Source organism: Pezoporus occidentalis, unplaced genomic scaffold, assembly GCF_034315485.1.
Source record: "Pezoporus occidentalis ecotype Australia unplaced genomic scaffold, CSIRO_AGI_Poc_V1 ctg34, whole genome shotgun sequence".
Classification (NCBI taxonomy): Eukaryota; Metazoa; Chordata; class Aves; order Psittaciformes; family Psittacidae; genus Pezoporus; species Pezoporus occidentalis.
Window position 1 is genome coordinate 2,530,491 of NW_026915376.1, and position 15,323 is coordinate 2,545,813.

Genomic DNA, 15,323 nt, shown 5'->3' on the forward strand with positions numbered 1-15,323 from the left:
TTTTAAACAGTGTGGTTAAGTCCAACTTTACTTGGAGCACACTAGACTGGAGGTTGCTTAGCAGTCTAAAAATACAATTCAAAAAACTTACTTTATTTCTTTCAAGCTGTACTGGAAATTATCTTCCCTTCTTTTTAAATTAGCAATTATCCTGCTGGTAAAGTAACTTCATAGCTGATTCCTTCTGCTACGTTAAAGTCACTTTACCAGGCAATGATCCCTCCCTGTAGTTTTTTACTGTGACACTTTTTTCTTTTTTTCTTCTTTTTTTTTTTTTAATCAGTGTAAGATTTTTCATTAATTCCATTTGAACTTAACCCCTGCTGGTCTTCTGTGAAAACAGACAAAAGTACTGCTTTTTGGTAGCATATCAGTATGCTCCCTGTTTGTGGGTGTGCCTGTGAGCCTGTAGCTTATGTGGTATCGCCCTGGTTTAAAGCAAGTTTTCTTTTTGTCAGAGAGATACACACTCGTCATTAAAGGTTTCTGTATGTAGCAGTAATAAGGCTATAAGGAAATCTGCTGTCTTCGGCTGGCCACAGATTCACAGACTGTATTAATAGATAGGATTAGTGAAGAACAGGTCAGAAGGCTGCAAAGCTCCTGTCCCTTGAGATTTCCTTCTTTAGATCATTAGTGTCATTGAAGAGCTCTCTTCAATACAGGGAGCAGAAACTGAGGAAAAGGCTGGAGCCATTTTATTTCCCCAGGACACACCGAAGAAAGGGCAATTTCTGGGTCACAATCCCTGCTGAAAATGTCTGTCCAGTTTTCTTCACAGGCACCCTGGAGGAACAACAACATCAGTTTTCTGAGCAGAGAGGCAGCTGTAACAGAGCAAGGAGAGACTATCATAGGTTTCTACCTACTGGCTTTAGGTATGTTCTCAGCTTGGTTGTGGAAGGAAGCTCCTAGAGTTTGGTGTCAAGTTCAAAATGATTCATTTGGGTTTCATCCCTAACGGAACAGGATGTGAGAAAATGCAATTTGTCAGCTATTAGAAGACCACAGAGGTACAGCTTTCTTTTGTTAAAAGGAGATTAGTAACCAATGCAGGAATCTTGAGGGGAAAGAAAGAGTAGTCAAGCCTGTAAACGTTAATGTTCATTAAACTTAATATGTAGGAAGATTTTAAAAGTACCCTACCAGAAGTATGTGATATTGCTGTGTCTTCTCGTGTCTTGGTAGCACTGAATGTTCCGTGATTTCCAGTTTTGACTGCTGAAGGTTAGTTGGCATCCTACAATTACCTCCTGCAGAGACAGAAAGTATGGTTCTGTATGTTCAACTTCTTTTTAACTGTTTTCAACATTTTTTAACTATTTGTACTGCTCTTAATTTAAACATTTGATACACATAGAAATTAACTTTTTCAAACAGGATCTGTGAAAGATCTAAATACTAGAACATTATCCTGTGTTAGCAGCCACAATACCATGTGTTTACTTTGGTCCTGCTACAGGGCAGCTGTTGTAAGTATATAATAAGGATTTGAAAATGGCACCCAGTATGAACTCACTTTGATCCCAACGCAATTTTGACTTGTTTGTTTAGATATTGTCTATGTGGGGCTGACTCATTGTAGGGTACAAGGAAACTTTATGAAATTCCAAAGAATGCATGGTTGCTAGGTAATCAAAGTTTCCAGCCGTTTTTCCTCACAGGAAAATACAAGAAAATGCAAGAATTATTAAATTTGTTCTTCTAAGGAGCATACATAAAAATATTTCTGTTTTTAAATGATTGATCTAAACATTTTTTTTTTCTAAGCTTATTACATATTTCAAGTAGCTTACTAGCTCTCAGCTTGTCCTTGAGAAAGGTCTGTGTAAGTTACAATATAAAATGCTAAGTATTGTAATAAGTTTACATGAGACTCTTTTTGCCTATAAGAACTAGTGAGGAAGAGGTTGTGTTTAGAATAAAAACAGAGATTCTAGTAGAAAAATATATGGCTTCTATCTTAGGAGACTTAATTAGAAGAGTGGCCATAAGATAAATCAGACTTGTTCCAATTTATCCCCAATCTGTTCACATCTGCGTATCCCTTCATGAATGGCTGGGAAATGGCTGCAGCATCAGCTAAAGAATTAATCAGTTGCATTTAAGACTAGAAGGAAGATCTTAGGTCAGCAAGGCCAGTCGCCTGCTGTGACAATATACAATCTCATTTATGAACCTATTATGCTCTGTCATTTGGCTGGCTAGGGTTCTTTTGGTGTTGCTACCACTTTTCTGATTGACAGCCTGTTCCTGATTGTGTTTCTCTGTTGGGTAGGATCCTTTCCGTATACACTTAGCTAAAGTGATTACATCAAATTTATACTGGTTTTGTCACTCCATTTTTTTCCTTTCTTTTTTTTGCCTGCAGTTAACACCTACAGCCAATCTGTTTTCCTGAAGGAGCAATCATACCCTGTAATCAACCTTTGCGTTCCTATATTAAGCAACGGTTGTTGGATTTTAGTTTGGTTGTTTAGGGTTTTTTTTTAATTATAATTTATTTATATATAATTATACATATTTACTATACATATAATTTATTTAGCTCCTGCCATAATATTGCTATCTTTTCCCCTGTCATCCCAGCCTATCACCTTTTACACTGTCTTTTACATCCTGGACACTTCTTTTTCTTTTGTAACTTATAGCCAGGGCTGAATGCTGCACTCAGGCAAGGTCTTGCCATCTCCATTCACAGTATTTACACTTCCCCAGCTCTACTGATCCCTCTTAGTGTTGCCTCTTGTCGTGGTTTAAACCCAGCTGGTAACTCAGAACCATGCAGCCGCTTGCTCACTCCCCACCTTATTCATCCCTCCGCTCCCAGAGGGATGGGGAGGAGAATTGAAAGAATGTAGCTCCCATGGGTTGAGATAAGAACAGTTTTGTAACTAAGGTATAACACAAATCACTGCTGCTGCTACCACCAATAGTAATAATGATAAGGGAAATAACAAGGGGAGAAAATACAACTGCTCACCACCCACTGACTGATAGCCAGCCCTACCCAAGCAGTGATCTAGCCCTTCCACGTAACTGCCCCCAGTTTCTATACTGGGCATGATGTGCTGTGGTATGGAATACCCTTTTGGCTAGTTTGGGTCAGGTGTCCTGTCTCTGCTTCCTCCCGGCTTCCCCTCTTCCCTGGCAGAGCATGAGACTCAGAATGTTCTCCGTTGGAGTAAACATTACTGAGCAGCAACTAAAAAATTTGGTGTTATCAGCGCTGTTCCCAGGCTGAAAGTCAATACCACAGCACTGCACCAGCTGCTAAGAAGGAGAAAAATGACTGCTACTGCTGAACCCAGGACACCTCTGCATCACACTGGTAGTTCAAAATCCTTCTATCAATTGACCAACAGAGGTGTTTGCTGCTTCCTAATGGTTCCACACCTAGCAAATACTTTTTAAAGTACCTATGTGCCTGAGCTTTTAGGTTGTTTATTAGGTTTTGATTGCTACAGATCCTTCTGGCAAGCTTACAAGTGCTTGGCATGTCATAGCTGCTATTCTTGAAACTTACCTCTAGATGCAAGTCTCAAGTTGCACTTCTTGTGCAGTGTATGTAACCAGTCCTCATGTCTTTTACTCCTCAAAGGTCTACTGCTGCACTTCTGCAAGCACCAACCATAACAATTTCCAGCTGTTAGTTTTATGTACACCAATATCTCAGTCTAGCTGGGGAGCAGAGATGTAGCAGAACAAAGTGCTCTGTTACACGGACACCCTTTTGCCTTTCTGGCAGCAGCAGCCAAAGGCCACTCCGTGTGTTACCTTCCCATACCTGCATTTCCATAAGGATGTGGAAAGACAATCTGCATTTGCAGTATTTGATGGGTACTTCCTTATACAAAGTCCCAGAGATGTTCATATTTATTACTGTGGGGTTTTTGTTGCCTTGGAAAACAGCTTCAGTGATTACATTTCTGATGCTGCTGCGTGTTTTCTTCTCTTTTGAATCTAAGTACACCAGTGCAGTTCTTTGCGAATTTCGCTGCACATTTCCAGTGCCACAGGGCTGTATGTGGTTGATGTTAACACTTACCCAGAAGATGGGGGTCCTCTGCATCTCTTCACCTTCTCAGCATAAAGTCCAAGCAAACTTTTTTGGGTTTTGGCCAAGTCTTCCCACAGTGGCACATCTTGACAGAGGACGTGAATATCCAAGAGCCATGATCTAACAAACAGCTTTTGCTGAGATGAGGCCTCTTTACATGTCCCCTTCTGGAAATTCTCGTGTCATAGGTAGGGCAGATGTCATATGGGACAGACAAGACACTGATGTATGCAGCATACAACATACTCCAGCCAGGCTATAACAGATCCAAACAGGAGGGTCCTCAGCATACTGCATGGAAACCTGAGCTCAAAGCTTGTGCTGGAATAGGTACCACATGCTAATGTCACAAGCAAACCAGCATCAAATTGCACAAGTGCTTTTTGCAAATGCTGATGGATTTTGAAATCACTGCAATACTTCTTGGCACCCAACTCACCATTTCATCGTTCCCCTTGCTAATGCTTTGGCCAGGGGATCAGCAAAGTGGGGGAAAAATGCAATGCCAATCCCAAAGCAGTGAGCATCATAGTGCTCTTAGAGGGGCTATCTGCAAGTGACAACAGCTACTGGTTTAGGCCAGCTGCCTCAGAATCCCCTTTCTGAAGGCAACACTCTGTTTTCATCCTTCCCTTCCATGAGCTCAGAACTGTCTTTGACAGACAAGTGAGAGCTTCTCCTACTGCCAGCATTTCATCTTTTTGCCTAAGCCCTGAGTGGCCTGGTACCATGGAAAATCCTTGTCTAGTTTAAATTATTAGGTGTGACTTAAAAGTTCTGTCTACAGCTGCTAGTTAAGTCAAACGTAGAGCTGGGGGAAAAGGTTAAACATTTCTTATTCATAATTATTAATTGGAATTCTCAAATAAATCGTTCCTTTCTGCATATATATGCAATTTGTTCTGTGCTCATTTCCTCTATTTTCACAGTTAACTGGAACTGTTAGAGTGAATGCTTGGCATAAAAGGAAACTTTAAGTCAGTAGGAGATAATTTATTAGAGAACAGATTTTGACTTTTGTGAGTGCTTATATCAGCAAATAACACTGAGAGCATTAACAATCCCATTAGAAAAATGGAACAGATCACAAGACCCAAAGATGCTTTTAAATTGCATGCTTCCACATCATAATAGTAAACTGTTATTTGACAAGTGACAGAATGAGTGCTATTTCGGGACATTGTTTGCCAGATAAATCTGAGAAGGTGGGAAAGGAAACAAGGTAGTCACAAAACATTCATCTACCAAAAATATTGCATTTATTGAACAAATGATCTCTCCACACTTTGTCAAGTCTAAAACACGATGACTCTTCTCCTTCTTGCCAAAATGGGCAATATGCCCTGGATAAGATAATGTGTATGTATAATTAGCAGTGAAGACTAAAAATGGAGCAGGTTCACTTCACAGTTGCAGTAGTTAATGACAGCTTTGCAAATTCCCTAGATTTTATTCCTGTTTTAAATAAAGCTTTCTAGTCTGAAAATCATTTACAACAGGCCTCTTCAGATAGACATTAGTGCTTGTGTGTAGGTAGTTAAATCAGTAATTCACTTCATTCATGCCTGCTCTATATATAGATGCTCAATCCAATTTCTGTCCTAGAGATAAAGTTATTTGCTGAAGGGAAAACATAGGTTGTCTTGTGACACTGAGCCTTCACCTTTTGCCCTCATTTATTGACCACTTAAAGGTCCCTGTATATTTTAAACTGCTGATGGGTGTGTCATAATACCCATTTTTCTAATTCATTCTTGCCGGGCTTCACAAGTAAAAGCCATGCAACTATGTCTAGCAAGAACAAGTCTAAGTACAAAGCATAATAACCTATCTTATCTGGGCACAGATGCAGTCATCTATTGGATGACTGGCTTGGAGCTATCAGTTCCCTTGTATCAAATTTAACTCTGCAAAACATGAATTGAATGTTAACGATAAAGTTGCATGCATCCTTGGGTGCTTATTTTTTGTTCAAATACCATCTCAGGTATATGAGAGAAAAATAGGGGAATGGATGCTCAGTATGGAGCGATTTGGCAGAAACCTTTGCAAAAGTGTTGTACTCCCTCTTAGCTATTCTTGAAGTTCAACAGTCTCTGTTCCCAGTCACTTCCATCAGAAAGATTTTTAATATCCCCAAACACTCTTGCTGGCTACTTTGTCAGTGTTTTCTTTGCTCAGCCTGGCAGACAGCATACAGATACGGGACTTTGTTTGATAGGGTTTTGGTTCCTGACTACCACCAGCTTGTTTGGCAGGCTTCCTGTGCCTCCCCTAAAAAGCATGGATAACAGCACCAACTTCCTTTGTGGAGCACATGCAACATCTGTGGATTTAAATGCTTTATTAAGGTGTATTATTCTAGGACAAGGATTACTACTGAATTATATAAGGGCAATACAACATTTTTAATATTGCTGTCCATCCTATTCCTTCTACCTCCCGATGTCTGAAATGTAATACCAAGTACTTTTCTGTGGGCATCAAAGGAGAAAGGTGATTCCTTAGATGTTCAATGTTTAGCATTCATCCACACTCATTTAATTGATGGTTGGAGAGCTGGAGCACCTCTCCTGTGAAGACAGGCTGAGAGAGCTAGGCTTCTTCAGCTTGGAGAAGGGAAAGCTCAGGGGGTATCTTAGAGTAGCCTTTCAACACCTAATGAGGGCTTATAAAAAAAATCTGGAGAGGGACTTTTTACAGGGGTACATAGGGATAGGAAAAGGGTGAATAGCTTTAAACTGAAAGAGGGGAGGTTTAGATTAGCTATTAGGAAAAGATTCTTTATTATGAGGATAGTGAGACGCTGAACAGGTTGCCCAGAGAAGCGGTGAGTGCCCCATCCCTGGCAGCACTGAAGGCCAGGATCGACAGGGCTTTGAGCAACCTGGCCTAGTGGAAGGTGTCCCTGCCCATGGCAGGGGGTTGGAACTGGATGATCTTTTAAGGTCCCTTCCAACCCAAACCATTCTGTGATTCTATGATACTGCCAGTCTCATAGGAGCTATTCTCAGTCCTGTCCTGTGTTAAAAAACATCAGTAATTATACATGATCTGTGTTTTGTCACTTCAGAAGGTCCAGAATCTCCTGATGAGCAGCCATATCAGACAGCATTACAGCTTATGAAGAAAATGTGGTGATTCCTCTCTGAACCTTATGTCGGGTTGAAGTGTTCAGTTTCTTCCTATCTGCTGTTTTTTCTCTCTCAGCGACATTTTGACCTCTGTTGGAACCTGTCCTTTCTCACCAGGATTGCCTTAGGGTGCTGGTGTTAGATTTGGGGTCTGGGTTTTATTTTTTTATTGTATACTCTTGTGAGTGGCAACTTGCAAATAAGAAAAACGAAACAAGGTCCCTCAGCTGTTTCTTTTCTATCCGCTGTTTCTTTGAGATGCCACCTGATGATAACAAGGCCTTACAGCACTTCAAAATCCAGAGGTTTCTTTCTGGGCTCCTGACCTGCCTGTGGTCTACTCTGAGGCACATAACACCTGCAAAGCAGTTGAAGAGATCCCTGCCCTCGCTGAGGGTGTCAGAGCTATTGCTGGGCTTCCTCTGCATGGCATTTTCAATTTTTTCCCTGTTGTGATGTCAAGGTTTGGGGGAGGGAAGACGTTTGGTTCTTTTGGTTAAACCACTGGTTTTGTTACTCTGCAGTTTACTGAGGATTGGGTTCCTCCAGGTTTCTTATCACAGTATTAATATGGTCTCCTGCCCAGACAGATCTCACGTTTTAGGGACTGGCTATGCCAGTGCCGGTTCTCCACCTGTTTTGGTTGAAAAGATTGTGCCTACCTGCAGAAATCATACTTGCTCTGTAAACTTATCTCCCTCAATGCTTCCATCATCCCCAACCTCAGTGTGTGAATGTAGTTCCAAAACATTTTCACAAATACTGTGTCTCTGTCGCCTCCAGCTAAACAATATGTTGTGTTTTTACAAGATGTTTTGCTTAATTTCTCCCTTAAGATACTTTGAGTGAAAACTCCCTTACCCTCCAGCCTGGGGCAATTGGCTGTGCAAGTTCCCAGGAGGTGCAGGTGTCTTACGCTGTAAGAGTAGCCCTCTTATCCAATACACTGTGTTGACAAAATTTTGCTATTTACAAAGGAGATGCCATTTTATTTTGTCTGCCACTTTAAAAGCACTGTGTCTTTGTATTGACAGGGAAAATATTTCCATGCCTACTGCCTTGAAAACTGTCGTACTTTACAGAAGGTAGAGCTGACATACACAAGCAACGCAACCACCATGTTTGCACTGCAAACTACCCTAATGCATTCTCAAAGCTGCCATCCTGCAGTGTCCTGCTCTGCCTATTTATAATACTTAGACTCAGACAGAAGTCAGAAATGATTCCTGACTTAAAGTGCATGCAACCATTCGAAATGAGACTTGATTAAGAAACATTGTCACCTAGTGGCCAGAATAAGTTGAATTTATTATTGTTGATCTTATCCTTATAATGAGATATATATAAAATATATGTATGTATTTCAGTGTATCATTGCACCAGAGGCTATTTCTGATTAATACCATATGTCAACACATCATCTCTTCCCAGTTCAAAAGCTCTTTAGTAAATTATGTTTCCTCCCCTCCCTTCCAAGCTGAGGCAGCCAAGCAGCAAACCACCGGGTTCCTGACATACGGGGTTGTTAATGCTTCCTGAAGTAAGGCAGCTGCCCTCTGGCTACAACATCAAACCTATTAGCCATCTTTCATCTTGTGAACTCCTTTGAATATCCAGAGATGCTGTGCAATGCCATCATGCTGCAGGCACTCAAAGGAGGTGGTGTTCTGCTCTAAGTTACCAAGGTAAGGTGAGGCCACCTATGTCAGCAGTGGCAGATAAGAGACAATGGGGAGCTGGTGCTGCCCAACCTGCTGCCCCACTCCAGCAGCTGCCCTGGAAACATCCCCTTTACTGGCTATACCCTATTTTCCATACTGAGCCTGATGCTTATGAGTAAACATTTTGTTGAAAGTCATTTGATTCTGCATGCATACATCATTCGAAAAAGGGGGATGCATACTATCAAGGTCTTGCACTGATGGTGGGACAATAGCTTTGCACATTTGGAAACTCTAGGTCTCTCCAACAAGAAATAAGCTGACTCTTGCCAGATTTGCAGTTAGCTCCCTCTCATTTTCTTCATGTAACTAGATGTGTACATGTCGGGCATCTCTCTTCCTGGACAGTAAGAGAAAACACTATTTTCTTTAAAAACAAATAAGGACTTTAAAGCTTTCAAAAAGTCTGTTCTAAATGTTTTCTTCATATAAATTGTCAGCTGAAAAATATTCCTATCAGCTTTGCTGCAAGGAAATCATGGAGTGTTCTAAGAGAAGAAACTTAATCGCATTAACTGCACTTCGAGACAGAGTGGTAAAGCAGCTCTCTGACTATGTATGAACTTTCCATGTCCCTTGTCACATACAATGCACCTAAACAACTTCAGCTTTTTGCAGATTGTTTGTAGTCTCTGCTCTGCTCTACCCATCTTTCCTCATTGCTTTTTTTCCTAGCTGTTACTTTTCATAAGTTTCATCTATCTAGTTAAGAAAAACCCCCACTTCTCTAGGCCCTTAAATGGTGGATCTTTGACAAATGCAGCAGCAGCTCTTCATGTTTATTCTGTTTTATTGCCAGATTTACTCACTCATTTCTGCTTCTGAAATGTACCCAGCTACTTAAAAAGGCTTCATGCATAGGTTTTCCAATGGATAATCTGGTTTAATATGTTTTTAATGGAACAAAAAGAAGAGACATCACGCATTTACATACTGAATTGTTTCTTCCCTTATTTGCTTTTGGATTCATAGATTTCTTTTTCTTTTTTTTTTTTTTCCCAGGTTGGCTGTCCTGGTTTGGAAATAGCATTGTGATTTTTGTTCTATATAAACAAAGACATCTTCTGCAGCCCACTGACTACCTCACATTTAACTTGGCAGTGTCAGATGCTAGTATCTCTGTGTTTGGTTATTCACGAGGGATCATTGAAATTTTTAATGTCTTCAGAGATGATGGCTTCATTATCACATCGATATGGACTTGCCAGGTAAGACAGGATTACACTTAATTAGACAAAATAGGTGTAGCTACATGTGTGTATGTGCTGTATATATATGTCTACGCTGGTTTATTACCAGCCAGGTCCAAAGGGGTGAAAAGAAGTACTAACTGACCTTCCAAAAGGACAGTATTCTTTTCTGTTACACCCATAAATCTATGCATTTGATGCATGTTTGAACAATTTTCAGTGTTTTTTTCTTTATCTATTTGCAATAGTTCCTATTAGTTTGGGAATTTACTTCATGATATAGCTCCCACTCATGTTGGAAAGCTAAGGTGTAGGCTGTGTTTATTTTCAGCCCCTCTGAAGTCAACCTGGTTATTTGCCTTTTAACATTTGACTTAAAGCAACGTAAACTCCTCCTTGACAAGGCACATAGAGCAAAACTTCCATGCAGTATGTGGCTTTACCTATATATTTTAGCATACATCGTCTTGTGCTAAATCAATTGCCACTCTTCAATCTTACCCCTAATTCTTGGTTCATTTGCTACCTGTGGTAGGATGAGTGACTTAACTCTATGGCACAGTCATCTCTGAACTTGGAGGCAGCTTTTTGTTGGAGAACTCAGGAAATGTTATTGGTGTTAATTCTGAAACACACCTGCATAGTCTGAAGATAAATACATCCCATGGATCGATAGTTACATGTCTGGCTCCCTGGTGCTTTCAATAACAACTGTGAGAAAGTTTATGATTCTACTTTGTATGTCTGTTTCATGAGGGGATCAAAATCTGAAAATGACAGGATAGCCTATGGTGGCAGCCTTACAGCTTTCTTCCATGGTGCCTCTGCCTGGGAGTCCCTCTTTGGCTGACCAAGCTATTTAGAGTCTTGTTAAAATGATCTGCCTTTCTATTTTTTTAGATGTAGAGAGTCTGGAATAGAAGTGTGCTTGAATTTAATGTGACGGAGGTGAGCTTAATCTTGCTGTGCTTGAAGTGCCTTTGCAAGGGGAGCAGTCAGTAATATGGGGTACCAGGTAGTTTGCTGGTCAGGGTGCGTTAAGTAATCTTATTTGGATCCCCCAGTTTTAAACATAATTCATTTGTAAAACATGGACATCAAGAAAAGTTTTAAGGTATTGGGATCCAAAGATTTTGTTCAAGACATTAATAATGCATTGGCTTTTCTAAAGATTCTGATTTCAAAAATGTTAAAGTTTCTCCTTTGGTAATCCTCTGTAAGAGTTAGCATTTATCATTTCAAATAGGAACTGATACTGTATTAATGGTAACCTGGAAAAGCCATTTTGTACTCTGAATTAATAGTTTGAACTGGTTGTGACTTGTTGAGAGAAAATCATGTAGGATTCCTGTTTGCATCAAGATTTTGTTCTGTGCTGGGGTGGGAGGGATGCCACAAAAGCATGTTTAAACCCTGACATCCATCTTCTTGATTATTAAGCTTGACAAAAAAGAAGCCAGGGATGAAAAAGTAACTTATGGAAATAGAGTGGTTTAGGGTTTAGGAAGAATATTGTGCAGAAATAGTAGGAAGCTTCTGTGTGTAAAAAGGATGTGAATGTTTCTCTGTGTGTGTGTGGACAGCCAGCACAAAGGTCATTCTAAAAATGTTCAACATTGAACAGCAGTAGGGTTTTGATTGCTTGGGTTTTAGCATTTATAAAATATAACACATTTGTAATTCTACCACAATGGGTCTCACATCTGGAACGTGAGTGAGGAGCATGGTGCCAGGAAGGTAAAGCCCATGCTTTCTGTCACATCTCTCTGAAGTCAGTGTCTCTTGTTCACCTCGCCACACTCAAGCTCCTCTGCAAATGGCTGGGATGAAGATTTGAGCTGTTGCACACATGAACACGGCTCTTTCCTTAGCATGGCCCATGTGTTTCCCCTTCCTTGGTTTGTTTTGCTGAGTCCAGAGGACAGACTTACTTGTCTTTCTGTCATTGTCCATTTCACTACACATTTGCTCTTATTCGATCAGTCAGCTTCTGCTGTCAGGTGTGCTTAGGGAAACTTTATTTTCCCAAGCTAGCCTGTCATTTCTGTTTATGAAGAAATGTCATGAGCTCACCTTACTTAATCCACCTAACTATTTTCCTCTTCTCTGTCTCTGGCATCCTTTTGTACCCTTGGGTAATATTTGTCAAAATTAAGGTTCACCATTCTTGGCTGCCCCAGTTAGAGGGAGTGGGGAGAAATCAGGCAGAGACTACTTCTCTTTCAAAACAGCTTAGTCTGTGAAAATGCTCAGTGACAAAAGACGCATCTCCAGCTAAAAGGACCATTTCACAGCATACTTGATGAATAGAGCAGAATATGCGCTCCTGTTCTCCTCTGAATGGAAGAACCGCCACTATTCTTCCCCATGCCAAACATTATTTTTCTCTTTGGAGGTCTGACAGAGCTGTTCTCTCACGAACGAGGTCGCAGGTAGATCTGTATACAAATGATGCCTCTGCTAAATGCTGTGTATGGATTTAGTTTTCCAAAGGTGGCTTTTAGACTCTGCTTTCACCTCTTGTTTATCCCTTCCCTGATTTAACACTGTGTTTTAGTCCTGATCTGAACAGTTAGTCTCTAACACGTAATTGTTTTAACCTCTGGTAATATTATCAGTAGGTGAACTAGTTTATATAGTAAAGTTCAAGTCAGGGAATGCAAGCTAGTCACCAGCTGCCATCTGTTCCCCTACTGACCCTATTTCCAGTGAAAAGCTACCTCAGGATATATTTTTGTCCTCCTCATATGTTTTTTATTCTCATGTTCTGCTGAATTAGAATTTTCACTGAAACCTGCAAATAACATTATGTACAAATGTTCTTACGTGTAGAGAAACATTCATACTCTGCAGGTAAACACCACAGTTTCTTCTAAATATTATTAATCAACCAACACGAAGTTTTCCTTGTATTCCTTAATCATAGAATGGTTTGGGTTAGAAAGGACCTTAGAGATCATCTAGTTTCAACCCCCCTGTCACAGGCAGGGAGGGATACCTTATAATCGACCAGGTTGCTCAAAGCCCTATCCAGCCTGGTTTTCACGTGGTAAATACAAAAGATGCAGGCTTCAGGAAGACTCTAAATACAGGGGAAGGATTATAAGCTATCTGATCCCCACAGGTGCATTGCAGTCATGTCAGAAGCACAAACGTGGGCTGTGGGGTGCCTTAGAATTTGTAATCTTTCATAATCCTGGTACTTCAGTTTAAGCTTTGTTCCACTAATTTACACTCTTTTTTTTTCTTTTTTTTTCTTTTTTGTGGTTGTTATTTTGACATTAGTTTTACAAATACATAAGAATTTTATTATGAGGCCCAAGAAAATGGACTGCTTTTATGTACTCTGTTGGTATAAGTTTCTTTCTTTAAAAAAATATTGCTTATTTCTGAACTGTTTCTTATGAATAAGATGTAAATCGGCTGTGCTCAGCAGGGGATGATGTAGTTAGTCTTCATGCCACAGTACCATCACAGACGTACCCATGCCACTGACATGCTGACTGACGCTATTATCGCAGATGCACTCACCTCACTAACAGTGTGGGTATCCCCAGTCCATCTGGCCAGGCAGATGGTGACAGAGCATCCCCAGCCAGATTCAGCTCTGAACAAACAGCCTCAGGAGGAACAAAAAAAAACCCAACAGTGTTCAGCTTTGAGGTATTAGTGAGCACCACAGTAGCCTGCCTGGCAGGATTCAGCCCATGCTGCCGCTGTCCCTGCAGCCTGCCCTCACCATCCCACTAAGGGCCAGGCTGGAAGAACCTGCCTTCACCCTCTTTGGCTGAAGCTGCATTGTGATGTGCAGAATAATAAAGCCACCAAGGGGAGCAGAAGAGAGACTGAGAAATGACTGTTTCACCCTGTGGTTTGGTTTACTACATAGCAGTGAGGAAGCCTGATTTTGAATCCTGCAGTGCTTAATGCTTTGATGCTTTCTATATTTATTTCTGTCTGGCATACCCTGGACAGAAACAATTGGCAACGCAGTGATCAGCCATAAGCCCCACACTGCATGTATGTACTATTTTACTTGGTTATGCCTAACACATCTGTGCACAGTATGCTTGAGAGCACCAGACCTGTGGCATATGTGCAACCTGAAAGGGCATGGAGTGGCCAAGAAGTCCAAAATTCCCTAGGTGTGCTAGACTTGGTGTGTGTCCATTGAGGAGTACATGACCCATGGAAATGTCTGTGATTTCTTGCACTTTAGCAGACTTTTACAAATCATGGTGGTGTAGCTGACCAAGTTGCCAGCTGAAATCCCAGACAGATGGGGATCTTTAAGAAAAGCTATGCTAGACATGCAATAGCCCTGCTTTAACAATGCTGCTGTTGGTCAAGGAGGGTTGCCCTCCTGCCGGTTGGTGTCTGACCATTCATGTAGGGAGTTTCTCTTTGCCTCTGGCCCTGGTATTTGCTCTAAAGACAGTGGAGCATCCCCACATGATGAATAGCATTGGGGCTTATGTTCTTAGGCAGGGGATGTGAATCTGAGCACTTTTGATGGAGAAAAGTAAATCCAGCTCTCCCACAGTGACCCTGCTTAATTTTCTAAAGGTCTTCCACAGGTAAGGGAAGGATATGGCTGTGAATACTAAGAAATGAGAATCTTTTATAGCCTGGAATAAGGTATTAAAAACCAAAAGGGAGTTGAGATATGCCCCTCGCCTTGTTCTGTTGGCTGCTTCAGGAGCCTCATTTGCTTACCCACTTTTCCATGTTTGATCTAGGAGCCAAACTTGGAGCCACAACTTTCCTTGCACCATGCAAGTGACCTGCAAAACTGAGCAAGGTGACCCTTACCCTCTTTTGTAGATTCTGTTTCCAGTCACTGCCTCTCACTTGTACATAGAAAATCCAGCATTTTTTGATGTTATTAGATGTTTAAGGTTTTGTTGTAACAAAATGTTCTGTAAATTGGCTGATAAATCAAAAACCCTAAAGGCATTTATGTTGTTTTATAAATAGAGTAGATTTGAAGGGCATCAATTTTTGTCTATCTACTATAACTGGTAAACCCAAGTAATTGTTGGCTTAGCTAGAGTACTGACTCTTTTGACTCAGTTTGTGATTTTATGCATTTGGAAATGCCAAGACAGTGTTTCGGTATTACTGTATGTAATACTGTATTCCCTCACATTCTGGGTGAGATGACTGACCAGTGGTAACTCAGCAGTAAGTATGATCAGGTAATAAAAGCTATGTCAGA

The 15,323-nt window shown here is 40.7% G+C and overlaps 1 protein-coding gene across 1 annotated transcript in view; it reads left to right on the forward strand.

The window, feature by feature from the left end:
• Positions 1-335: 335 nt before the first annotated feature.
• LOC134169197 (opsin-5-like) overlaps positions 336-15,323 on the forward strand; it is a 30,742-nt gene continuing 15,754 nt past the window's right edge. Inside the window, exons 1-2 of the mRNA XM_062629513.1 lie at positions 336-878; positions 9,918-10,123. Of these exons, the coding sequence (XP_062485497.1) occupies positions 758-878; positions 9,918-10,123 (327 nt within the window). The 5' untranslated portion in view covers positions 336-757. The remainder of the gene's footprint in view (positions 879-9,917; positions 10,124-15,323) is intronic.